Source organism: Chiloscyllium plagiosum, unplaced genomic scaffold (assembly GCF_037043375.1).
Source record: "Chiloscyllium plagiosum isolate Xiang-an unplaced genomic scaffold, Cpla_swu_hap1 HiC_scaffold_5, whole genome shotgun sequence".
Lineage (NCBI taxonomy): Eukaryota > Metazoa > Chordata > Chondrichthyes > Orectolobiformes > Hemiscylliidae > Chiloscyllium > Chiloscyllium plagiosum.
Genome location: NW_028270143.1, coordinates 95,992,848 through 96,020,528, shown reverse-complemented (window position 1 = coordinate 96,020,528; position 27,681 = coordinate 95,992,848). Strand labels below are relative to the sequence as shown.

At 40.4% G+C, this 27,681-nt stretch overlaps 1 protein-coding gene across 4 annotated transcripts in view; it reads left to right on the top strand.

Annotated features, from left to right (window-relative positions):
* The window catches only part of LOC122550081 (enhancer of polycomb homolog 1-like), a 251,768-nt gene extending 224,659 nt beyond the window's left edge, over positions 1 to 27,109 (top strand). For 3 of the 4 annotated variants that reach the window (XM_043690607.2, XM_087987520.1, XM_043690605.2), the window contains 4 exons: positions 13,417 to 13,535; positions 14,372 to 14,507; positions 18,141 to 18,501; positions 25,465 to 27,109. In XM_043690607.2, coding sequence (XP_043546542.2) covers positions 13,417 to 13,535; positions 14,372 to 14,507; positions 18,141 to 18,501; positions 25,465 to 25,537 — 689 coding nt within the window. In that variant the 3' untranslated portion in view covers positions 25,538 to 27,109. Of the gene's footprint in view, positions 1 to 13,416; positions 13,536 to 14,371; positions 14,508 to 18,140; positions 18,502 to 22,920; positions 23,074 to 25,464 lie in introns of all 4 variants that reach the window. The other variant, XR_015757257.1, reaches the window with a different exon arrangement.
* Positions 27,110 to 27,681: the final 572 nt, after the last annotated feature.

Below are 27,681 nucleotides of genomic sequence, written 5' to 3'. Positions count from 1 at the left end.
GTACTACAGTTGAATATCAAGGGGTAGTGGTTAGAGTGGCTGTTATTGGTAATGGTCATTGTCTGGCATTTGTGTGGCCCAAATATTACTGCATTTGTCGGCCCAAGCTTGGAAATTGTCCAGATCTTGTTACATTTGAGCATGGACTGTTTCAGTATCTGAGGAGTCATGAATGGTGCTGAACAGCACAAACATCAGCGAACATCCTCACTTCTGACCTTATGACAGAGAGAAGGTCATTGATGAAGCAGCTGAAGATTGGGCCTAGGACACTACCCTGAGGGACTCCTGCAGAGATGTTCTGGAGCTGAGATGACTGAAGCTCCACAACCACAACCATCTTCCTTTGTGCTAGGTATGACTCTAACCAGTGGAGAGTTTGCCCCTGATACCCATTGATTCCAGTTTTGCTAGGGCACCTTGATGCCATACTAGGTCAAATGCTGCTTTGATGTCAAGGGTTGTCACTCTCACCTCCCCTCTGGAATTTGGCTCTTTTGACCATATTTGAAACAAGGCTGTGATGAGATCAGGAGCTGAGTGACCCTGGCGAAACCCAAGCTGGACATAACTGAGCAGGTTGTTGCTGAGCAGATGCTGCTTGATAGCACTGTTGAGGAACCCTTCCAGCACTTTACTGATGATGGAGAGTAGACTGGGCAATAATTGGCTGGATTGGATTTGTCCTGCTTATATTCGGAACATATCCTGGCAGTGTTCTACCTTGTCGGATAGATGCCAGTGTTGTAACTACTGGAAGAGCTTGGCGAGGGACCGGCAAGTTCTGGAGCACATGTCTTAAGTACTATTGCTGAAGTGTTATCAGGGTCCATTGCTTTTACAGTATCCAGTGCCTCCAGCAATTTCTTGATATCACGTGGAGTGAATCGAATTGGCTGGAAACTGGTATTGACTGGAGATGGACCATCAACTCGGCACTTCTGACTGAAGATTGTTGTGAATGCACCAGCTTTATCGTTTGCATTAATGTGCTTGGCCCCTCCATCATTGAGGATGGGGATATTTCGGAGCATTATCCGCAAGTGCGTTGTTTATTTGTCCACTATCATTCATGATTGGATTGGAAGGACTGCAGAGCTTAGATCTTATCCATTGGTTGCAGGGTCACTTAGCTCTATCATTTGCTGCTTTTGCCCTTTGGCATGCAAGTCATCCTGTTTGATAGCTTCACCAGGTTGATACCTCATTTTTAGGTATGCTGATCATGACGTGCCCTCCTGCACTCCATTGAACCAGGGTTGATTCTCTGGCTTGATGGTAATGGTTAAGTGGGGGATATGCCAGGCCATGATGTTTTAGATTGTACTGGAGTACATTTCTGCTGTTGGCCCACAGCGCGTCATGGAGTTGCTAGATTGGTTCAAAGTCTGTCCCATTTAACACAGTGCTACAAAACACGTTGGAGGTTATTCTCAATGTGAAGGCAGGACTTCATCTCCACAAGGACAGTGCGGTGGTCACTTTTACCTATACTGTCATGGACAGATGCCTCTGCAGCCGACAGATTAGCATGGATGAGGTAAAGTATGTTTTCTCCTTTTGATTCCTTCACCACCTGCCGCAGATGCAGTCTTGCAGTTACGTCCTTTAGGACCCAACCAGCTCAATCAGTAATGCTGCTGTAACCAGGAAAGGTTTGTTTGCCCATGTTTAACCTGAAGCCATGAGACTTCATGGGGTCCACAGTTGATGTCAAGGACTCCCAGGGCAACTCCCTTTTGACTGTGTACAATTGTGCTGCCACCTCTACTGGGTATGTTCTGCCGGTGGGACAGGCCGTATCCAGGGATGGTGATGGTTATCTGCAAGGTAGTCATTCTTACAGAATCGTATGTTAGGCTATTGCTTGACTAGTCTGTGAGACAGCTCACCTAATTTTGGCAGTAGCCCCCAGATGTTGTTGAGGTCTTTGCATGATCAACAGGGTGGTTTGTGTTTTTGCTGTTGTCTTTTTCTGGTTGATGCCAGGTGGTCTGTCGTGTTTCATTTCTTCGTTGTGACTTTCTAGTGATTGATACAATCGGGTGGCTTGCTAGGCTGTTTGAGCACAATTGATGTAGCTCTGGAGTCACATGTAGGCCAGACCAGGTAAGGCTGGCAGAGTTCCTTGCCTGAAGGACACTAGTGAACCACATGGGTTTTTCCAACAATTTGGCAATGGTTTCATGGTCATCGGTCGAATCTTAATTTCCAGAATTTTTTTAAGTTCAGATTCCACCATCTGTCGTGGCAGGCTTCGAAGCTAGGTCCCCAAACGTTATTCTGGGTTTCTGGATGAACAGTCAAGCCATAATACCACTAGGCCAACGCATTATTGAGATACTAAAAATGCCATTGATCACATTGGAAAAATAACAGATTCTGAATGTTTGAATTTTGTGGGTGATGTTTCATAGTCATAGAACCATAGCACTAAAGAAGCCCTTCAGCCCATTTTGGATCTGCACTGACCTATCTACACTAATCTCTCTTTCCAGCACTTAGTCTTGAACATTCTCGTTTCAAGTACTAGAGTTGAGATTTTCTTAGTCAGTGTATTCCAGATTCACGCCACCTCTGTGAAAGTCTTTTTCCTCAAGCCCCCCTCTAAACCTCTTGCCCTTCACCTTAAAATTATGTCCCTTTGTTATTAGCCCTTCAGATCAGGGGAACTGCTTCCTATCCACCCTGTGCTCCTTGTAATCTTAGACCTCAATCAACCCCCCCCCCCCCCTTTTCCGCTTTCTCTGTTCTAAAGAAAACAACCTAAACCTATCCAGCCTCCCTCCATGACTAAAACATTCCAACCCAGGCAACATTCTGATGAATCTCCTCTGCACACCTCCAGTACAGTCACATCCTTCCTTATAATGTGGCAACCAGTGCAGCACACACCACTCCAACTATGGCCTAACCAAATATTCTGTACTGCTCTAACATGTGGGGGGCACGGTGGCACAGTGGTTAGCACTGTTGCCTCACAGCGCCAGAGACCCAGGTTCAATTCCCGCCTCAGGCGACTGACTGTGTGGAGTTTGCACATTCTCCCCGTGTCCGTGTGGGTTTCCTCCGGGTGCTCCGGTTTCCTCCCACAGTCCAAAAATGTGCAGGTCAGGTGAATTGGCCATGCTAAATTGCCCGTAGTGTTAGGTGCGGGGGTAAATGTAGGGGAATGAGTCTGGGTGGGTTGCGCTTCAGTGGGTCGGTGTGGACTTGTTGGGCCGAAGGGCCTGTTTCCACACTAAGTAATCTAATCTAATGACCTCACTGCCGTTATAACTTTTGCCAAGACTGACAAAGGCAAGTGTTGTGTATGCCTCCTTAACCACCTTGTTAAATTTTCCTGTCATTCATTGAGTACTGCCTTGTCTTGTTGGTTTCAAAATGCATTGCTGCACACTTATCAGAGTTAAATTACATCTGACCAACCCATCTGTATCTTCCAGTAACTCCAGACCAGCTTCACTATTATGTCAGGAAGAACAAGGAACACTGCTGATTCTTGTGGTACGCAACTGGACATTGGCCTCACAAACAACCTTCTGTCTACCTCTGTCTCCTCTCACTAAGTCAATTTTGAATCCCTGGATGCCAGTGCTCTTATCATCATGATCAGTCTCCCGTGTGGGACTTCGTCAGAAACTTGGCTGAAATCCATATAATCTACATCAGCTGCATTACCATCACCTATGCACCTGATCATCGCCTTGGAAAAATACTAACAAATTTGTTAGGCACGAGTGTGCTCTGAAGAAGCCATGCTGACTATCCCATATCATCAAGTAGAGATTCGTTTTCTCCTTCAGAATTGTCTCCAGTAGTTTCCCTACTACTGATTTTGAGACTCACCTGTCTGTAATTCCCTGGTTTATCTCTCCAACCCTTTTTTGAAAAATGGCATCACATTAGCTGTCCTTCAGTCCTCTAGCACCTTCCCTGCAACAAGAGGGGATTGAAAACTTTGGGTCAGACAGAGCCACTGTCATTTCCTCCCACAACTGAATGCTTGCTTGTGTTTTCTCTTGAGACAATTTAGAACTAGGGTTCACAGTTTGAGAATGTGGGTTTTTCTTTGAGACTTAGTTCAAATCCAGCCCAAAGCAGTGAGACGTTTTCTTTCTAGGTGTAGATGGTCTGCATGGTGTCTGTCCAGTTCTTGGTTGGTTCAAACTTGACCTGGTTTAGAACAGGTAGGCAATGTCATTTGGATAATTATTATACAAAATTTATTTTTATGCAATAGAATGTTTTGAAGGTTAGTTTTAAGGTTTACTTTTGGGCATGGTGCATGGAGGTTTGCTCTGCTTCTGCCTACTGTATTCTGGTACTGGTACCTAAATCACCAATTGCATTATGAATTACAATTACCTGTCGTTTTAACACAAGTTACCAAAGTGAATACCTAGGACTGGAAGTAGCAGTGGTGTGTTATTGGTTGGGAAGAAGAGTGCCATTTAGCACTTTCAACCTGCTCTTTCCATTAAGATCATGACTGGATCTGGTTGTGATCTTAATTCCATTTTCTGCCTACACCCTTTCACACTGGACTCCCTTGCCTGTCAAAAAAATCTGGTATCTAGCATGAGTCATTAGTAAATTCAGTGATCCAGCCTCCATTACTTTTTGAGGGAAGAAAATTATTCCATGACCCTCCGAAATCTCATCCTAGACCAACTGAAACGGCGTCCCTAGTTATCATCATTTTCTGCAAGCGGAAATATCTTAACAGTATCCACTATACCAAGTTCCTTAGGATCCTAGATCTTGAAATCACATCTCATTCTTCAATCTAATGTCTAAAGTCCTAACTTGGATTCATGTTGAGTTGTCTTCAAAAAGTAAGTCTTTCATCTCAGGAATGATTCCAGTGAGTCTTCTCTGAACTGCTAATACAATTCTGTTTTTGTTTCAAATGCAGGGAACAAAGCTATGCCCTCGTATAGATGTTGTCACACCTGTGCCTTATACAACTGTAAAGCCTACCTAATTTTACATTCTATTGCTTTTGCAATAATCCCATTTCCATTAATCCTAATTGCTTGCTCAACCTGCATATTAAAATTTGTGATGCAAATGTTGTGGTTCTGTTCGCCGAGCTGGAAGTTTTTGTTGCAAACGTTTCGTCCCCTGGCTAGGCGACGTCATCAGTGCTTGGGAGCCTCCTGTGAAGCGCTTCTTTGATGTTTCCCCCGGTGTTTATAGTGGCCTGTCCCTGCCGCTTCCGGTTGTCAGTTTCAGCTGTCCGCTGTAGTGGCCGGTATATTGGGTCCAGGTCGATGTGTTTGTTGATGGAGTTTGTGGATGAATGCCATGCCTCTAGGAATTCACAGGCTGTTCTCTGTCTGGCTTGCCCTATGGTCGTAGTGTTGTCCCAGTCGAATTCATGTTGCTTGTTGTCTGCGTGTGTGGCTACTAAGGATAGCTGGTCGTGTCGTTTCGTGGCTAGTTGATGTTCATGTATGCGGATAGTTAGCTGTCTTCCTGTTTGTCCTATATAGTGTTTGTGCAGTCCTTGCATGCTATTTTGTACACTACATTAGTTTTGCTCATGTTGGGTATCGGGTCCTTCGTTCTGGTGAGTTATTGTCTGAGTGTGGCTGTTGGTTTGTGTGCCGTTATGAGTCCTAGGGGTCGCAGTAGTCTGGCTGTCAGTTCCGAGATGCTCCTGATGTATGGTAGTGTGGCTAGTCCTTTTGGTTGTGGTATGTCCTCGTTCCGTGGTCTTTCTCTTAGGCATCTGTTGATGAAGTTGCGCGGGTATCCGTTTTTGGCGAATACCTTGTATAGGTGTTCCTCCTCCCCTTTTTGCAGTTCTGGTGTACTGCAGTGTGTTGTGGCCCTTTTGAATAGTGTCCTGATGCAGCTTCGTTTGTGTGTGTTGGGGTGGTTACTTTCATAGTTTAGGACTTGGTCTGTGTGTGTGGTGTTCCTGTATACCCTTGTAGTGAATTCTCCGTTCGCTGTTCTCTGTACCATCACGTCGAGGAATGTGATGCAAATACCAGGGCGCCCAGACTTCGCTTCAGTATGTTTGAGTTTCATACAATAAACTGCATTGAGTAAGATGTTAACCACCCCACCCTCACCCACCAAATTCTTGAGCTAAAAAGGTAGACAAGATTTCCAGGATGAACAGCAAATTGAAGAATTTGGGCTGACAACTTCGGAAGGAAATGGCGCTAAATTATTGCCAGGAATGTGTGTGTGTGCACATTTCAGTGGGAATCTGACTAGACTAGGTGATACTTACCGCACAGATTATATTCATTACAATGTGTGCTGGGAGACTTGAGGCCAGTTTTGATGGGCCTTTACCATATTTGACCATAGTTGATTGTTTAATGTCAAGCCCAAAATCAGAAAAATACTAAATGTATGAGCAACTATCGATTCATTAACCCATTTTCAATTTTGTGTAAATAATAACATTGATTGTTAGTACTTTGAGAAACAAAGGAGAAGCATGTTTTTATAGTGTTTTTCTCAGTTATCATGTACTTGGAATATAATCACTTTGATAATAGGTAATATAAGCTTAGCAACCAGCTGTTACACAGCAAACGGTCACAAATTGCAGTATGACTTTTTTTAGTCTGGGTTTTTTGTGATGTTTATCTCAATCAGCGATCAGTTTTCCAATAATCTCTGTAGTTGTCTTCAAATTTGTATAGTGGAATCTTCGGAATCCACCAGTGAGAGGGCGGACAATCCTATGTTCATCTGGAATACTGCATTTCTGATCATGTGATACTTCCTCTGTACATGTTGGAATATCAGCTTCTTTTGTATCCAGGGGTGATGTTTACTGCACTTATTCAGTACAGAGCAATCAGAAGCTCAAGCCTTTTGTTTTAAATGATCCAACTGAACTGTGGAAGAACTAATAATACAGTCATGAAAAATCTGCATAAATGCAAAGCTTGCTGAGGAGAGAGGTAAAAACAATGACTGCAGATGCTGGAAATCAGATTCTGGATTAGTGGTGCTGGAAGAGCACAGCAGTTCAGGCAGCATCCAAGGAGCTTCGAAATCGACGTTTCGGGCAAAAGCCCTTCATCAGGAGTAAAGGCAGTGAGCATGAAGCGTGGAGAGATAAGCTAGAGGAGGGTGGGGGTGGGGAGAAAGTATCATAGAGTACAATGGGTGAGTGCTCCCAGGAGGACCAGTTCCACCACAGAACACACCAGATGGCCTCCTTCTTTAGAGACCACAATTTCCCTTCCACGTGGCTAAAGATGCCCTCCAATGCATCTCGTCCACATCCTGCACCTCCGCCCTCAGACCCCACCTCTCCAACCGTAACAAGGACAGAATGCCCATGGTGCTCACCTTCCACCCTACCAACCTTCGCATAAACCAAATCATCCGCTGACATTTCCGCCACCTCCAAACGGACCCCACCACCAGGAATATATTTCCGCCTTCCGCAAAGACCGTTCCCTCCGTGACTACCTGGTCAGGTCCACACCCCCCTACAACCCACCCTCCCATCCTGGCACTTTCCCCTGCCACCGCAGGAACTGTAAAACCTGTGCCCACACCTTCCCCCTCACCTCTATCCAAGGCCCTAAAGGAGCCTTCCACATCCATCAAAGTTTTACTTGCACATCCACTAATATCATTTATTGTATCCGTTGCTCCCGATGCGGTCTCCTCTACATTGGGGAGACTGGGCGCCTCCTAGCAGAGCGCTTTAGGGAACATCTCTGGGACACCCGCACCAATCAACCACACCACCCCATGGCCCAACATTGCAACTCCCCCTCCCACTCTGCCAAGGACGTGGAGGTCCTGGGCCTCCTTCACCACCACTCCCTCACCACCCAGACGCCTGGAGGAAGAATGCCTCATCTTCCGCCTCGGAACACTTCAACTCCAGGGCATCAATGTGGACTTCAACAGTTTCCTCATTTCCCCTTCCCCCACCTCACCCTAGTTCCAAGCTTCCAGCTCAGCACTGTCCCCATGACTTGTCCGGACTTGTCCTACCTGCCTATCTCCTTTTCCACCTATCCACTCCACCCTCTCCTCCCTGACCTATCACCTTCATCCGCTCCCCCACTCACCCATTGTATTCTATGCTACTTTCTCCCCACCCCCACCCTCCTCTAGCTTATCTCTCCATGCTTCAGGCTCACTGCCTTTATTCCTGATGAAGGGCTTTTGCCCGAAACGTCGATTTTGAAGCTCCTTGGATGCTGCCTGAACTGCTGTGCTCTTCCAGCACCACTAATCCAGAATCCATTGCTGAAGGAGAGAGCTGAATGGTATGGCTCAGGTTTAACTTTGGGACCATAACTGTTACCAATTTGCAATTGGATATTTGATTTGGAAACAGGATATTTTCAGATCTTGCAAAACTAGTAAGGATAGTGAAAGTTTTACTGCCTCCAGTTGAGATATTGAAATTTCTTAAATGCATCTAAGTAACCTTGTGTAGCGTGCATTGTAATGGATAGTAAATTTAATTGATTAGGGTGAGGGTTTTGGGAGGTCATGTGCTTGCGAGGAGGAGAACTGGTAAAGGATCAGCATGGCAATAGTGCAGGTTAGGAATACATGAAATGTATTCACGTGTTGTGAGATAGGAAGGAATACAATGCTCAGAGTATGAGTAAATAAGAAATGCATGAGTAAATAAGAGCATTAAGATATAATTAAAATTTTAAATTAGATGGGGAATCATGTGTTATTGAGAAGCAGCAGGGAAGTGAAGTTGAGGATTGTCAGCTCAGCCATGATCTCATTGGAGCAGATTTGGTAGACTGAATGGCCTACCTCATGTTTCATGGTTCATTTTCAGATGTAAAATAGCTCTCTCCCTGGTTAATTCCAGACAGTTTGTTCTAAAAATCTCTCTATGCTCCCCATGGTTCTGTTTTCAAAGTCCACACATTTTTAAACAATCTGAAAACATGGAAATTTTGCTGAATCATTCGATGCACCCAAGATCAATTCGCTCAATATGGTTTTTTCAACCAGTAGGAAATATAATCTTGCTATAAAAATTGTGTATTCCAGTTTGTGGTTACAGGTTTGTACTTGAAATTAACTGTGAATAATAATTGCTGCCCAATGAACAGAAAATAATCAAAGTAGAGCTGTTTTAACTAAACCTGTTTTTGCAAATTCATTCCTTGTTAACATTGATTATGACTGCATTATATTACTTAAAAGCAAAAGCTTTTTTACTTTTTATAAATAGTGGAAAGGTTAATTTTTGTAGCATCAGTACAGCATGCCAGCTTTTGACTCCGTTTCACGTTTGGTTTACTATTGCCTTCTACTCAGAAGTTCCTCCAAGTCGAAATAAATATGTATTTTTAAAAATGCTATCTTTTCTCAAATAATGAGTTAAAGTATTACCCATTTATTCCATCCACTAAACATTAGGCCCATGATGAATATTACAAGACACAGACTAAAGAAACTACTATCGGTAGAAGACCTGATATTGCCAGGCCAATGATAACAATTCTGAGATACAAAGCTAAAAACCCCACTACATCAGGTTATAATCCAACAGTGCCACAACCACCTGATGAAGGAGCAGCACTCCAAAACCTAGTGCTTCCAAATAAACCTGCCGGACTATAACCTGGTGTTGTGTGATTTGTAACTTTGTACATCCCAGTCCAACACTGGTGTCTACAAATCAATGCTGAGATACAAGTTCCAAGCACTAAAGGATTTACCAATGACTCTTGCCTATTCGGATTCATGTGGGCAAAAATATGACACTGGATTCCCTCAAGATCATCTAATCCCCTCAGCTCCAATCCTGGGACTTTCTGGCTTTGTCTTCTGTTTTGGGTTCTTGGGACTGAGCTTACCAAGAAGACAGGGTGTATTTCTCTGTACACAATTATTGTGGCTTTGTATTGGAATGATAAGTAAATGGACATTAACAAAAAGAATTGCTCCTTAAATGACTAAATTATCTAGCCTGCTTTAAGTATCGTATTTGTAATTAATGCCAGAGTAATACTTCGCACCATTTGCTTGATATGAGCAGTTCTCTGGATAAGTTGGAATGGTGCGAGAGTTGGGTGACTGTTACTTTTTAAAATATTAAGTGGATCGTGACCCCCTCACTCCCATGCACATGTACCCTGCACACACCGCCAGGGTCCCAGCTTCAATTTCAGCCTCTGGCAACTGTCTGTGTGGAGTTTGCACATTCTCCCCATGTCTGCGTGGGTTTCCTCCCGGGTGCTCCGGTTTCTTCCCGCGGTCCAAAGATGTGCAGGTCAGGTGAATTGGCCATGCTAAATTGCCCATAGGTTAGGTGCGTTAGTCAGAGGGAAATGGGTTTGGGGAGTTACTCTTCGGAGGGTCAGTGTGGACTTGTTGAGCCAAAGGGCCTGTTTTCACACTAGATAATCTAATCTAATCTAATAGATTGTATTTATTTTACAATAGAGTGTATCTTCAACATTCTACTTAATTTTTACCTCTGAAAAGCTCTAGACTGACTAAGATCTTGTTAAAGAGTGCAGATTTTGACTGTTGCTTTCTTCAGATTTGAAAAGCAGTTAGAATTATAAAGTTTATTCACCAATATTATATGTTTTAATTTGGTCGTGCTGAAGTATTTTTAAGACAATATTTGGAAAAGTCATTACTCTCTACGTGCACTTGTTTCACCTTAATGTCAGAATACTTAATCAGTTCCAAAATATTTTGGAAACCTTTACAATCTGGTAGTTTAGATTTTCTTTAAGATTTACAGCATGGCAAAAACCTTTTTGAGCACAAATTATTCACTAAATTCTGCTATTGGTACTTAAATATTAGAGAGATTTGTACTGAGGCTGCCAATCTAAAATCTGACCAGAACTTGTTTTCCTGTAACTGAAGGCAGCTTCCATCGCACTAATGACATCAGAATTTAACTCTACCTATTTTAGCACCTAACCAATATTGTATTTTTAAGTGCTCAGAAAGTTAAAGGGGCCCTTTTTCACATTTCGTAAGTACTTTGTTACGACATTGGATCTGTTTCCTACTGTGATGGTGAGAAATAGGGCAGTTTTGCTAAAGTTATACATGGTACTGTTCTGAGCACAGCTGGAATACTGTGAACCATTTTGGACCCTTTATCTAATGAAAGATCTAGGTATTAGAAAAAGTCCAGAGAAGCTACCAGTCCAGTGGACTAGATGTGGAGGGACCCTCTTAGGAGGACAGGTTGAGTAGACTATACTACCTCATTGGAATATAGAAGAATGAGAGGTGACCTCATTGAAAGGTACAAGTTTGGAGAACTTGACAGGTTAGATGTGGAGCATTTGTTTCCTCTTGGAGACAAAAGGACAACTGGGCATAATCTCAGAATAAGGGGTCACACATTTAAGAATTCTTTGCCACAGAGGGCAGTTGAGACTGGGTCATTAAATATATTCACAAGTCCCATAGACCTTTAATGATGGAGTTGTGAGGGAAAAAGTAGGAAACTGGAGTTGATGGTTATCAAATCAGCCATGATCTCATTGTTGGAGTGGACTCTGACTTGAATGGCCTACCCCTACTCATGTTTTATAGTATTAAAGTAAGCCCTTCCAGGCATAAATTTTCAAAAACTACTTCGGAAATTTAACTGCAAATGAACATTTATATGGGGGGAAGGCATTGCTTTTATTGATATGTAGTATTATTCAATTACATTGATGAAATTGTCACACAAATTTGTCTTGACCCTGTGTGACTGTTTGATAATTAAGTCAGTGTTGTGAAACTCCTATTTTCAAAAAAATGGTTTTTGGGGGGAAAAGTTCTACGGTGGCTATCACCTCATGTTTTGGCAGTTTCATCAGGTCATTGTCCAAGATTGCTGCTGCGATGTTTGTAGTCTTTTCCGGCACGGTTACCTACTCTTTTTTTTAAAAAGTGGGCGATGCTGAGTGCCTAGGCTGCACTTCTTAGCTTTTTAAAAGGAACTGCTATGTATATGCACAAGCTGCATGTAAAATGGTAGAGTTTAAAAAGTTGTGATGCAGAAAATATTCCACTTCAAAAATTTTCTCTTGACAGCCAAGTATATAGTTAATGTAAACAGCAGCTGTGGTTAAAATGTTAAATATTTATTTGGTATGGAGCCAAAGCTGGCTAGTCTTTTAAGTGATATAGGCACGTTCAAATTATTCTGCTTCCTATAAATGATTATCTTCAATTTCTGGTGAAAAAGATTTGAAGTAATTGTATGTGATTACAATAAAACAGGAATTGTATTTTTAAAAACTTTTATATCCTGTGCTTTAGTGCAAATTAAATGATATGCTGCTTGCTTAAACACTTGTGTTCCATGATGATCTTGGCTAAAATGGAAGAATTTTTTAAAACTGTCATATCCTCTTTAGGACTGTAATTCCAGTTTCATTCTGTTAGCATTGTGAAATTACTCAAAACAAATGGACAATCCTGCAATAAATAATGGAAATTTAGCACCTATTATGTGGCTGATAGCGCTTCTACTAATTATATACATTAACCAATAACTTGACCTACAGATATTATTTTTAGAATTTCTGTGGATAATGATCCCATATGTGCTTGTACCAGGGGCTTCGGGGCTTTTGTGGATGATTAAAAGTTGGTTCTAATGTCCCTCAGTGCAATAATCCATGCTACTATTGAATGTAAGGCTTCCAATTGTAAAATCTAAGGACTGTTACTTGACATGGAGAATTCCAATCAAATCTGACTTTTTTTTTTGAGGGAAATGCACTTTTTTTTCCAGTTTTTGTTCTTCTCATCACCTTGACTGGTGATTTACTTGATAGAAATCCAAAAGGGGAACAGGGAATTTTTCTGCTCCTTTCTGTACCTTCCCTTCTGTCCGTTTGCTCCCCACTCCCGCTCCAAGCATCCTAACAAATGGTGAGACAAAATTCAACGTTGCAGCTATTTCCTTGGTGGTTGTGTCTTAATATGTCTAGCACTGCAGACATGAACGGGTATGAAATGTTTATAGATTATCATATGATAAGAGTGCAGATGGGAGTTTGCTCTGTTGTCAAAAGTTTTAATGCAGTATCTCCTCCTCTTGTTTTTATCTTCAGTTGTAGAGCAGTAAATGTTGTGTAAACTGAATCCTACTCAATAATTGTTGAGGTGGCTAGCCTTGCTTTGGGAAGAAAATTGACCTGTCAAATCACTTGCATCTTTCTTGCTTGGAACTGGTATTACCAATGCACTTGGAAAGGTTGTGGGAAGTGGAAGTAGGGAGGTTTGTTGAATCAAGACTACTGATATGAAAATTATTTCTTGTTGAATCAAGATTTCTGGTGTGAACATAGTGATTGTTTTTGTTTGATATTTAAGTTGTATGTAGAATCTAAGACTGTAATTGAATATCTGTTTTCATTATTCTCTCCTTTGCATCAAATTTGCCTTAATAAATTAATTTGTGTTCAGCATTTACAGCAGAACAATACCAGCAACATCAACAGCAGCTAGTACTGATGCAGAAACAACAACTTGCACAGATTCAGCAGCAGCTAGCACATAGTAATTCAGGCTCCAATGCTTCACAGGTAAGAGTGAGCAGAGCTCTGTTCAGAAGCAAACTTTAAAAGTAATAGTGTAATCCACATCAAATTTGACAAATATCCAGAGCCTTTACAAGGTCAGAGTACTTATAATGCAGAGCATCATTATCAGAATTGTTTGTAAGTTTCATATGTTTGCATATAATTAGTCATTTTGCTTCCATTGGTTTTTAATATTGCTTAAATAATGCCATAATCGAATGGCGGCTGATGCAAAAAAAACTGTAGGGAATAATGTTTCAGTTCAGTTTTGCTTGTTCAACAACTCACTTGGATTGAGGGTTGAAAGCATCATCTCTATCAGAAATGAATAATTTGTTTGACCTTTGCTTGAGCAACTTATGTTTTCTCAACTGAACCTAACTGCAATTGTATTTAAAGATTGTGGTACAATTGTTCGAATTTAGAAGTTTGTAATTAAAGCTTTTAGGGTTTGGTTGAAATCCTGTCTAATGAAGCTGATCCAAGTTGTATAAATTATTCATAATTTTGTAAAATATTTCTATATATTTTCCAGTGCGTATATCCAAAGCCTGTTAAATGATCAGTACTTTTTGGCTTGTTATAAACCCTACGGGTCAATTCAATAGAGCAGTATGGCATTGGTGCTTTCATGGAAGATGTTTTGTCCAATTCAGTGCTTCCATGCAGTTCACAGGCTTCAATCAGTCTTGCTGTTGTTGGATTCTGCAGTGTGTGTGTATTTAAAATATTACAGTGTCTATCATAATATTGTGAATGAAATAGAGGTAATTGATTTTAGGTTGTTTGCAAAAATTTCCAAGGTTATGATATGATATGTGTATATATTTTTGTGACAGGGTTCTGTTTCAAAAACATTGGATTCAGTTAGTGCACAATTTGCTGCTTCAGCTTTGATGACATCAGAACAGTTGATGGCTTTCAAGGCAAAGGAGGAAGTAGTGCTTGGAATCAATGGTGTCCTACAAGCCTCAGGTGAGTAGATTATTGTCTCATGTGGTTAGGGGAATAAATTTAGAATGTGGATTACAGGTGTTTACTGAAGTGAAAGTGATTGATCAGCCATGATCATATTGAATGGCAGGGCAGGCTCAAGGGCCTGAACAGCCTATGCCTGTTCCTGTGAAGTAAAATGTTGAAAATGTAAACTGTAAAGAATAATCATTCACTTTTATCTTAGCCTTTCTGTTTCATTCACTTTTATCTTAGCCTTTCTGTTGTGCTACATACATCTGTTCTTGAAAAATCTTGGTAATGTTGTTAGTGATTTTTCTGTTCATATTTGCAGTTTTAGGTAATATGAGTGAATATGTTGGGCCAACAATTATTTGCATCAAAATAATGGTGAGGCTGATAGCACTGCTCATTATGCGCACATGGTACAATAGTTTCAGGCAAGGACAGAAGCAGAGTTAGATAACAGTATCTACAGATCCTGTCCCAACTTCTACCACTCTGGTGTCAGATTCACAAAAGTTACATCTTGCCATCTGACTGATTAATTGAACAGTACAAAAAGACAAACTAAACCCAGCATAAAGTTGTGCATTGTCCATTTTGATGAATGCATCCTCTGACAAAAGCATTAATTGCTATCATTCAATACCTGGCCCAAAAAAATACTTCAAATATTAAAATAAAATTAGTCTCATTCACATAGGCTTTAATTGTAAGGGAGTTTTTTAAAGTATCAAAAGTTTTGTTTAACTTTTCTGTGTCTCTGAATTAAATTGTTCTTTTAGTGTATGTCGTGTGTTTGACTGGCTCGGCCAGTATTTGTTGCCATTGAAAAGATGGTGGTTACCTACCTTCTCGAGCTGGTGTACATTTCTGATCGAGAGAGCTACAGGATTCTAACACAGTTACACTGAAGGGGAAGTGATATATTTCCGAGTCAAGGATGAGTGGCTTGGAGGGGACCTTGCATGGTGTTGTCATCAATCTGCCACCTTTTTAGATGGTGCTGGTCATTTTTAGAAAGTTATAAGGAGCCTTAGTGAGGTGTTGCACTGCCACTTATAGATTTACACTATGTTGGTGGTGAATATTTGTGGCTGTGATATCAATCAAGCAGGCTGCTTTTTCCTTGATGGTGTGAAGCCTCTTGAGTGATTTGATCTGCGCTCACCCAGGCATTCCACCACATTTTCTCAACTTGTGCTGTAGAGATCATCGGAAGACTTTAGGGGGTCAGGAAGTGAGTTATTTGCTACAGGATTCCAAGCTTCATATTATCCACTTGCAGTCACAATATTTATAAAAGCTAGTCCAGTTAAGTTGCTGCTCACACCCAGGATGCTATTGAGAGTCAAGAGGTGATAGTTAGATTCTGTTTGGTTGGAGATGGTCATTAAATCTTGTCTGGTGCAAACTTGTCACTTGTCAACACAAACCTGAATGTTGTCCTACGTTTGCTGCATTTTGGACACTGTCTAGCTTCAGTATGTGAGTTGCTAAGAATAGTGCCCAATATCGTGCATCGTGGAAGGAAGGTCATTGAAACAATTAAAAAGAGTTGGGCCTAATTGGTAATGTCTTGAAGCTGAGATGACTGGTCTACATCAACCGCAGTTTGCGATAAACCTTGCGCTAGGGCTTCTTGATGCTGCAGTCAGTCAAATGCACCTTGATGTCAAGAGCAGTCACTTTCCCCTCATCTCTTGAATTCACCTCTTTTGCCTATATTTGAACTAAGGATGTAATGAATATCAGTGAGCAGGTTATTGCTAAGCAAATGCTGCTTGATAGCACTGTTGATCATCCCTCCCATCATTTTTACTGATTGAGTAGGTTGATGAAATGGCAATTGGCCAGGTTGGATATGTCCTGATTTTTGTGTAGGACATATCTGAGCAAATTTTCACATTGTCAGGTAGGTAATTTTGTAATTGTGCTAGAACAGCTTGGCCAGGAGAGCAGCAAGTTGTAGAATACGAGATTTCTGTACTATTTCCAGAGTGTTGTTGTGTCCTTTTGCAGTCTGTAGTACCTTCAGCCACTCCTTAATATTACATGAAGTGAATGAAATTGATTGAAGACTGGGGAGTAAGAGATATTTTTAATGTGAAGATGGAACTTTGTTTCCAAGTGAATTATGCACTGATCACTCCAGCCAGTACTGTCATAAACCAGTGCATCTGTGACAGGCAAATTGGTGAGGGCAGGGTCAAGTATGTTTCCCCTCTTGTTCACCCAACTGACCTAGACCCAGACTAGCAGCTGTGCCTCTTGGGACTTGACCATCTTGGTCAGTAGTACTGCTGCCAAGCTACTTTTGGTGATGGATAACAACGGTCCTGTGGGTTGGTCTTGCCAGTGGAAAAGGTCATACACCGGGTCAGTGGTGATGTTATCTCGGATATGGTCTGCACAGGATTACAGAGTATGACTATTCAGACTGTTGATTGGGTGAGAGACATCTCTCCCAATTTTCTCACCAGCCCTCAGAGGGGTGACTTTCAGTGTATTCTAGATGCATGGAGCAAGTTGCCACAGGACATGGGGGAGGTGGATCTAATTGCAACATTTAAAAGGCATCTGGTTGGATACATGAATACGATGGGTTTAGATATGGGCTAAATGCTGGCAAATGGGACTAGGTCAGATTGGAATGTCTGGTCGGTGTGGACGAATGGGACTGTAGAGTCTGATTCTGTGCTATATAACCCTTAAGGAGACCTTAGGGAGCGACAGGGCTGATTTTGCTGTTGTGCCTGCTAGGTGATTGCCCTGTTTTGTTCCTTATTCATTTACACCTGTTTTGCAATTGAATTGGCCTACTGTAAACTTCTTGATCCAAGATTGTTTATTTCCATTATACTTCAAGCTATTGGCTAAGGAGATAAACCATTGCTTGTCTTACTCGTGAGTTCCAGATACTATTCACCTCCTATAGTATTATCATTATTTTGAACAATGTTACTGCAAAAAATGTAAAACCTAAGTACGCATGGATATACATTGCAGGTAATGTCCTTTTGTAGTAGGAAAAATCTGATTTATGCTGGTCAATTGAATTTTTAAATGATTTTGAAGTTAGATTACAGTTCTTAACAGAGCAATAGGTTTTTTGTCAGTATAGCATGCAGAATGTAAGTATTGTACATAAATTTTGTCAAGTAAAACATGAGCATCCTATTCCTGCGGGCCTTTGAATGGGTTACTGTCCTAGTAAGACAACATTTCCAAAGACTGGAATTCATGTGAATCAGCATATTGTTACGTTTATCAGTCATGTTCATGCTACATTCCATTTTACACTCCTGTAATATTTGAAATAATTTTCCTATTGATTTTAGCTATTCATACTGAACAGTTCATGCTGATTTTTAAAAACAAGCGTTTGACTAAAGTAGTTGAAATTTTGTGCAAGTTTCAGTTGAAGTTTCCATTTAAATATTGGTGGGAAAGAATAGTCTGTTTGGAACAGGTTGGTTGAAGTAAGGGAGCTAACACTAAGACGAAGGTTTTATGAAAAAGATGCCTTATAGTTGAATCAATTATGAATGAAGATCATATTAAACTACTTTGCTTTATGATTAGACTTCCTTGTCCTAGCCCAAATCAGGTCACTGTTCTAGTGATGTTGTCATTTTTCTTTTTCTTCAGGATCGTACAAGGGCTTACACCTCACTAGTACCACGCCTACAGCACTTGTACAAACCAGTCAATCATCAGCAGGTTCAGCCTTACTGCCGCCCTGCAGCAACACACAGACAGCAACTTCTCTCAGTGCACTGAGTCACCATGGAAATCCTGCAAACTCAAGTCCTCAGGTTCTGCTTGGCAACAGCCTTCGTCTAGGTGTACCTAGTTCAGTAGCTGCTGTTAATTCTGTCACCAGTCTGAATGCACGTCATATACCTAGAACTTTAAATACTGTTCCAACATCTGCCTTAAAACTGGCTACAGGAGCAAATTGTCAGGTGCCCAAGGTTCCAGGTTCCACCTCCATGGATGGAGTACCAAGGTAAGCTTCATTATCTGAAAGCTTATATATACTTTACAGTAGATTTATTTACTTTATTTGAGCCCTGATATTTACCAGTAAATCATAGTTAATAGATCACATTAGTCATGATTTGATTGAACGTGGGCTCTGTCAAGTAAGAAAAGTATTACCTATAACAACCTATTCCCTTGAGTGCTGTAGTAAAGATAAATTTCAATCTGTACTTTGTCTGGATGGTGACATTTTTCATTCATGCAGTCTCTATGACCAATGAATGGATTATTACCCAATCCTGAAAGGAGAGAGTAGAACAAATGAGATTTAATGAAGTTGTGAACTTCCAGAAGTCTTCAGTTATATAGTCTTTACTCTTCTAGTTTCATGACCAATTTTGAGATTTTCTACAGCAACCATCTAAAAGGTATCACCTATTAGTGGCAAGAAATTCAATTGAAAAGCACCTTGTAATATCTAAATTCATGACAGGTCAAATCCTTTTATAATTTATATTTTTCAATTTTAATCTCCATGTAATTTGGGCTAGTTGTTTTGAATTTGTGTTTTTGTGTGGTCTTCACTTTTAGTTCAATTTTATACTGGTGTGCATGCTGGTGTCACTTGGGGCAACTAAAGTGGTATTGCCGTTGACCTTGGATCAGAAAAGGGCAAGGAGGGAAGTAGCCAAGATTTCACCTACACATTGCTATTAATTGTCTTATTCTCCCCAAGTTTTTTATTCATTCATGGGATAGGAACATCACTGGCCATGCCAGTATGTATTGTCCATCCTGAATTGCTTAGAGGGCTGTTAAGGGTCAATCACATTGCTGTGGTTCTGGAATTGCATGTAGGCCATATGAAGGAAGGGTGGCTGTTGCGTCTCCTAAAAGATGTTAGTTAACAAGAAGGGTTTTTCCCAACAATCAATAATGGCTGCATGATCATTTTCAGATTCTTAATTCCAGATTTTTGTTGAATTCAAATTCCACATTATGCCATAGCAGGAATTGAACTGGCTCCTCAGAACACTACTTTGGTCTCTGGATTAATAGTCCAGTGATACCGCAACGCTTCTCCAGGTTAGAAGTATGTATGTGAGAGCATGAAGTTAGATTCAGGGTTGACTGCAGTTGCCTTTGACCCTTGATGGTCAATCACGTATGTATCATGATGACTTGGAGAAGATATTATAGATGGTGTAAATAAATGTTGTGCAGTCTACCTGTGCAATTTTCAACAGCTTTACCAATATAATACCTTTATTTGAAATGGTAAGGAGACCCAAAAAAAAACTGCAGACTAGTTAGCTTGACGTGTTATTGTGAAAATGGTGTTCATCATAATGATATAATAGCAAAGCATTTGAAATATATATTATGATAAAGCAGAGTCAGCTTGGTTTTACAAAGGAGAAATCATGTCTGATAAATTTATTAGAATGTTTTTGAGGTGCTAATAAACAGCAAGATAAAGGGGAGGCAGGGGCTGTAATGTATTTGAATTTTGAAGGTGTTTATTGAGGTTCCATACATGAGACCACTAAAGCCAATGGTGTTGGGGTCATTTATTAGCTTGGATAGAGGGTTAGCTAACTAACAGAAGCGAGAGAGTTGGGCGAAGGGAGGTATTTTCAGGGTGGCAGCCTGTAATTAGTACGGTGGCACAGGGATCAGTACTGGGGTCAGTACTGATTTATGGTAATGACTTGGATGAGGAAATTGCAAATGTGGCTTCAGTACATTCAGATGATGCAAAAATAGGTGGAAAGGCTAGTGGTGAAGAAGGCAAAGTCTGCGGAGGGATACAGATAGGTTAAGCAAATGGGCAAAACCTGGTAGATGGAATATGGCAGGAAGAAGAAGAGCTGAATATTATTGAAATGGTGGAGGCATATTGCAGAAAGCTACAGCACAGAGGGATTTGGGAGTCATTATGCATAGATCACAAAGTTGGCAAATTCAGCAGGTATTAGGGAATACAGATTTAATGTTGACCTTCATTGAAATAAAAGCCAACATAAAGTATAAAAATAGGGATGTCTTGCTGGAACACTGATCAGTTTTGGACCTTACATCTAAGGAAGGATAAACTAGCATTAGAGGCAGTCCAAAGAATGTTCACTTGCCTGATCCTTATGGATAAACTGTCTTGTGGGGAGAGGTGGCTGTTTTGGGCCTGTACTCCTTGTGTGTTGGGAACGCACAGCAGGTCAGGCAGCATCCAAGAAGCAGGAGAATCGATGTTTCAGGCTTAAGCTCTTCATCAGGAGTGAGGCTTGTGGGCTGGGGCTGAGAGAGAAATGGAAGTGGGGTGGGCTGGGTAGATGAGAAAGTGAGAGGTGGATGAAGGTGATAGGTCAGAGAGGGGAGTGATGTACAGGTCCAGAGGGGGGTGCTGACTTGGAGGCTTGGGACTGTCTCTGGGACACCCACAACCCATCAACCCTACCATCCTGTGGCTGAACACTTCAAATCCCCCTCCCACTCCGTCAAGGACATGCAGGTTCTGGGCTGGCCCCTCCGCCAAATCATTACCACCTGACACCTGGAGGAAGAACGCCTAATATTCTACCGTGGGACCCAGCAACTACAGCTCAAAGTTTGTGAGAAGATTTGTAGCTCGGGTGCTCGTTGTGGTTCTGTTCGCCGAGCTGGGAATTTGTGTTGCAGACGTTTTGTCTCCTGTCTCGGTGACATCCTCAGTGCTTGAGAGCCTCCTGTGAAGCGCTTCTGTGATGTTTCCTCCAGCATTTATAGTGGTTTGAATCTGCTGCTTCCGGTTGACCACCAGAAGATTCAAACCACTATAAATGCCGGAGGAAACATCACAGAAGCGCTTCACAGGAGGCTCCCAAACACTGAGGATGTCACCTAGACAGGGGACGAAACGTCTGCAACACAAATTCCCAGCTCGGCGAACAGAACCACAACAACTACACAGCTGCCTCATTCATATCCCCCCCCTCATTTTCCCAGTCTGAAGCATCCAACTTGGCACCACCCTCCTGACCTGTCCATCACTCCCCCCTCTGACTTACCACCCTCTCCCTCACTTTCATCCACCTATCGCTTTCTCAGCTACACACCCCACCCCACCGCCCTCCCATTTCTATCTCAGCCCTGGCCCACAAGCCTCATTCCTGATGAAGGACTTATCCCCGAAATGTTGATTCTCCTGCTCCTCTGATGCTGCCTGACCTATTGTGCTTTCCCAGCAACACACACTCGACTCTGATCTCCAGTCCTCACTTTCTCCCTGTGCTTCTTGGAGTTTAATAGAGTGAGAGGTGATCTTATTGAAAAATATAGTCTTTGGGAGTTGGTAAGATGCAGATAGATTATTTTCCCTTGCAGAGCATCCAGGACTGGGTTATAATTTAAGAAAGTATTGTCCTTTTAAGAAAAAAATAAGGAATTTCTTCTGAGTAATGACTTTGAGGAATTCTTCCCCATAAGGCCTCGGGGGTGGTTATTAAGTATATTCAGGATTGATATAGACAGATTTTTAATCAGTAAGGAAATCAAGCATTAAGGGGAAAAGGCTGGAAAATGGAGTTGAGTATCAGATCACCTTTGGAGTGACTCGATGGGTTAATTGGCTTGCTTCTGCTCCTATGTATGAAGAAAGTTGATAATGTCAAAATTACACCAATCTAGTCCATTTGTTTTGTCCATAACAAAACCATTGGATAAACTGTGCATAAATAGGCAGTGGAATGTTTCATTTGGTAGAAATGTTTTCAAGCCACCAGCAAAGTCAGAAAAGTTGAATTCAGAGGGCAGTGCTTCAGCATTTTTGTACTTCAGGTAGGCTTTGAACCAACTAAAATCTCCCTGTCTTTGTTTTCTACTATTTGAGAGAGTTCAATTGAATGTAGTGATTGACTGGTGGAGAAAAGAATGTTTAGTTGTTTTGACATGAATGTATTCTTTTGCATTTAGCACCTATATGCGGTGCTGTGGAGTGGTTACTTCTGTGTTTTGCCTTATGTCAACTCTCCTTTTAGCCTTCAAAAGCATTATAGGTAGCAGACATCATAAAAAGATGATGCATTTTTGTAGTTTTTTTTTATGATGGCTGAATCTTAATGAGCTGTATCTCCAATGATTCTTTCTCGACTCTACCTTCCCTAAGATTGTTTCGATCATTTGTGTGGCGGTTGAAGCACAATTAAAGAAAAAGGCTTCAAAATATAAATGATATCTCTTGATCAGTACCCTTTTTCACAAAGGTGAGTGAATATTTGAGGAGCTGGCTTGAAGGAGTTATCAAGCCCAATGGTGTGATGTCACAAAACTTGCTGTTAAAGTGGAAAACATCTCTGCCCTGCCACATATTCTGAAAATTTAAGTTAATCATAATTTGATGGTTTGATTTTTTTTTATATATGTAAAAGGGTACTGATGATGACTCACTCTTTAAACATCACACCTGCAGGAAGTGTCTCTCCATAAACACGTCATTGGCCCTGCAATTCATTGCGCCATAGAGACGTGATGTTGCCACCCAGATGGTGAAATAGGAGTCATAAAAGGAGACTTTACTACAGCACATCGGGAAACTTTAAGGGTAGGAGCAGGAGGTTGGGAGGCAAGTAAAGTGCTTTTGTTTTTTTATATTTTTTTAAGTGAGCAGTCGGATCATGTCCCTTTTTGGGGGAAAACCCCTTTATTTTCATTTTTAAATCAATGGCTAAAATAGCCTCGAATATACGAATATATTTTGATATGAAAACCTGCTTAAGTTATTGTGGCTGATGTGGAATTTTGAAGACCATCATTCAGTAAGTCCAGACAGCTGATCTTTAGTATTTTTAAATTGTATGTAACACAGCGAAGAAATGGCCTTTATCCATGTAGTTTGAACTCCCATTGTATGTCTTCATAGCTCTTCGTAGAATATTGATATTAAAGCTGTTTTAGTCTTATATATTCTTTAATGTAATGTAAGTATTAACCAAAACACACTCTTCTTAAGAATCATATTAGCAACAAGTTTATTAATGGACCAGTCATTCTTTTTGACTCCGTATCTGTTCAGTGCTAAACAAAAAAAGTAGTGGAACTTTCTCCAGAATGTACTAAATGTTTGCTGACCCTGGATCTCTCTCTTGATCCCTCTCATTCGTAAAGAATGGAATGGATGTGCAGTATAGCTATGTGATGTAATAAATATGCACACATGAATAGAAATTGTCCTAAGTGGAATAGTAGGAAGAATGTACAGAAAACTTGCTTGGCAATAATTGTTAATCTTTACAGGGACATCAGTTGATCATTGCTTAACAATTCTAGGGGACGTTGTATTCAGTGGAGTGTTCTGGAACTCATCTGGTCATCTTTTGAGGATGGGTAGGAGGAATTTTCTAGAGCTTTCCCATAGTCGCCCTAGATTTGTTTTCTTTGGCAGTACATAAACTGGTGTATGGTTGAGTGAATAGAATGGGGTGATGTCAAGAAGTTGCACTGAGTAAAAATAGAACATGTCCAACAACCCAGCTATAGTCCTCACCTGTCTCATCTCATTTTGCACTTTTGTGGTTGTCAAATAAAGACTATTGTCATGCTTCATTTTAATGCTAAATTTTAAGGTTTCACTCTTATTGCAATGAAATTATTTTTCACCGCACAGTTATTGAGAAGTCATTGCAACATAGACTGGTCAAGAATTAACCAGTAAATTTAATTTTACAAGTTTTGGCATAAATTGTTTCCTCAAATCTTCCAAATCAATGTGCACCACTTTTAATGCACATAATACCTTGTTTGGTATTTATTGTTTCTCTTCACATTGTGTAGTTTGTATACTGCATAACTTAGTAGTTTCTGCCATCACATTTTGAAAATGCTTGGCAGTAATCCAAAAGGAAGGATGACTTGGATGGTTCCCTTCCAGTAAGACTGCCAGGTTCTGTTAACATTCAAAAATCCAAGGCCCAAATTTTGCCTGTTACTCTACTATAGTTAATGAAAATTAGTCTTTCACCTGTGCAGTAGTATGCTTATGACCTTCTCCATTTTGGGTAGAACAGTTGCTGTCACTCGAAGTGTTCATTATGATGACCCTCTTGAAAATATTGAATTGCAATGGCAAATACTCCAAAACACTTTGCTGTTAACAGTTAAAAATCATTTCAACTATTGAAGTGGGTATTTCTTCCTAATGCGTATAAATATTGCTGTCTTTTCCACTTCTGCACCTTCTCTCATTGAAGCAAGTAGAGTGAGAAAGTAAATTATGATCTATCTGGGTAAAACTGTTCACTGAAAGAAGCTTGTTTGCCAGACATTGTAAATAAGGGTTGTAGAAATCATTGGGTCATGTTCATTAAACAAAGTACGTAACCTCTTGTAAGTCAGCGCTCAATTTGTATTCTTAAGTAAACTGAATTCCTTTAAATATTAATTTGTCTACCTTGATTAAAAACAAGAGGTTTTGCTTCAAGTTGCACTCCATTTTGGAGGTCACCAAGTCTAGTTGTCTTTTTTTTTAGTGACAATGTAATTTGACTGAAGACTTTGACTTGGTTACATGTGTGCAGTGTGGCAGTTTACTGAGGTCCTTACTAATGTTTGACTTAACTGATAACAAAATATTAGACAGTTAATAGGAGAAATGTGTTTATTGCATAAACTGACAATAGGGGTAAAAGGAATAAATTGTGTATCTTACCGTTCACCTACATAGAGGAAGCAAACTTTCGGACCAGGTTGAAGTCAGTGGATGGGCTTGAATGAAAATGGAATGTTTGTATCAAAATATTCTACCAGATATGCGAGTCACAGAGCAGGGACCATAGAGTCAGACATAGTTCTTTTTGAAAGGTTGCTAGATTTCTCAAATTTTATTTCATAAAATCCAGTTTAAATGGGGGTTACTACAAAGCTCATAATAATACATTGCTGCCGTTATGTATTTTTAAATGTTAAAGATATGAAAAATAATCAGTGGCTAACAACCTATTTCTTTTTATTTCTCCAGGGAAAACCACGACACAGAAAAGCCAGCACTAAACAGTATAGCAGACAATACAGTGGCAATGGAAGTAACGTAGTGTCCACAAAGATAGCTGCAGCCTTGGGAACTCATTTAGGTGCTATGCATCAATAGCGTTTGTGAATGCAAGGGATGGCGGAATGCAGCACATTGCGTTTCCATGGCAGCTCTGGGGACTTGATGGCAATGCACATCTCATGCTTTTTTGTTACTGTTAATAGGAATTGACATCTGTAAATTATGATACAGCAATTATCTGTACAGTACTGCATATTTGTAATACACTTGTATATATGTTACTTGAATACTGAACTGTTCATTTGTGATGCTTTGCACTTGAAAAAAAAAACAAAATTGCAACCAGTAAGAGTGAGATGTGAGAGATCTATAGAGATGAAGTGTCATCACATCATGTGCATGGTGCGGAACCTGCTGTTTTATCTATTTATTGTGCTGTGTTTACAGTTTTGTACACTGTACCTTCATTGGTTCCTGTGCTGTAGTAAATGTGTTAGGTAGCTGTGGACTCCTCGGTATTTTGTATATGGTGAACATACTTGGTTCCCCTCTGGGTCCCTGAGTTTCTGTGTATCATGTAAAAATGGTGACATACATACAGATTTGAAAATTAAGGCATCAGTTTGTAAATGGGGATGGAACTACTTCATGGAGACATAGGGATCTTCCACTTATTTGTTCTACCGCAAGTAACAAGCTGGAAATGAAGTCACACTTTTTCAGAAGCAAGGATGCTTCTGCAAAATTATTTTAGCACTAATTATTTTCTATGCTGCTTAGTTTTTTGCTCAATTGAGTTTAAACAAATTGGACCTCCTTCAAAACAAATCTGAGCTGTATCAGAGTTTCCCAAGCTTTTTTTCATTGTTCATTCATCATTGTTATTTTTGTATCTGTTAAAGTTGTAATTTTCTTGTTGATTTTTGTGCTCCTGTACACACAGACTTCATTCTTCACTTGTTCACATGAAAAAGAGAAGAAACAACAAGGAGATAAGGGAGATGAATGCAGTAGTTGCTGTACGTGTATCATCATTCCAGTTTCTGAAACAGCCAGCTTTTACTTTCAGATTCTTGTGAAGGCTATAAGGCCAGAACCACGATATCGGGTGCCTTCCTTTGGAAATAATAGACCTCTCTTCTGTGAAGAGATTGGTACTTAACAGACTACTACTAGTGCTTTGTCAGTACCTGAGTCTGAATGCCCAGTCCAATGGCATATATATCCTCAAGGTTTTTAATCCCACCTGGAATTGTGACAGAACTCTCACAAAATAAACCCAGGGCATTATATGTTGACCAACAGCTGTGTTTTTTTTTAAATTTTGTATCGTGTGTTGGAGTTATTTTTCTTGCTACATTAGAAAGAAAAGTAATTTGTGTATTTACAGTATTTTGTAATTGAAGCATTATGAAATGTGAGCTCTCACCATTTTACCATGCTGGTAAGTTAGATATTAAAAAAAAATCTTGGGGGGTAATTATGTGGCTGGTAATGCTTTGAGGAGGTAACTTATTGGACCACTTCATAAATAACTTAAGTTTATAACACATCTTTTTCAAGACCTAATGCTTATATTGAAGAAAGTAAATTGATCCTTGTTTGAATTTCAGTAATTACTTTGTTCTGATTATTTTCATTTTACTACTTTATTGGATTGCACAATTAGATCAGTGGAAAATAATTGCCTCTTGGTCAAACATAAAAGTAATGACCGTTGTGACAATCACACCATTCTTTCTCATTTGTGAATCTTCCCCATTTAAAGAGGATATTGCTTTCTTTTTGAGAGGATCAAACACTTTGGGTCAGCAGCCTTGTAAGAATTTTGTGCCACCTTACACCCATCTTGACCCAGTAATCTGCATTTACAAATATTTATACTTAACATTATCAAGACATGTTCTGCCCTCAAGCATGTTTCTTTTGTACATAGCCTTTGATAGAAGTTTTAAAATTGCCACCTTATTAATATGCTCCACTTCCAAAATTCCTTAGCAATCATTTGTATCTCACTACTGGCTCAACTGGCTTTACTCCAGTTGACTTCACCCCACTCGGTTACTCGCCATCAGCCTGTTGCAGCTTTTTCTTGATTATCGATTGTGCCTATGATCCATTTCCGTGTTTTCTTCATTGTTGAGTTCAAGAAATGTCAGACCTACTCAACCCTGCCAATGAACT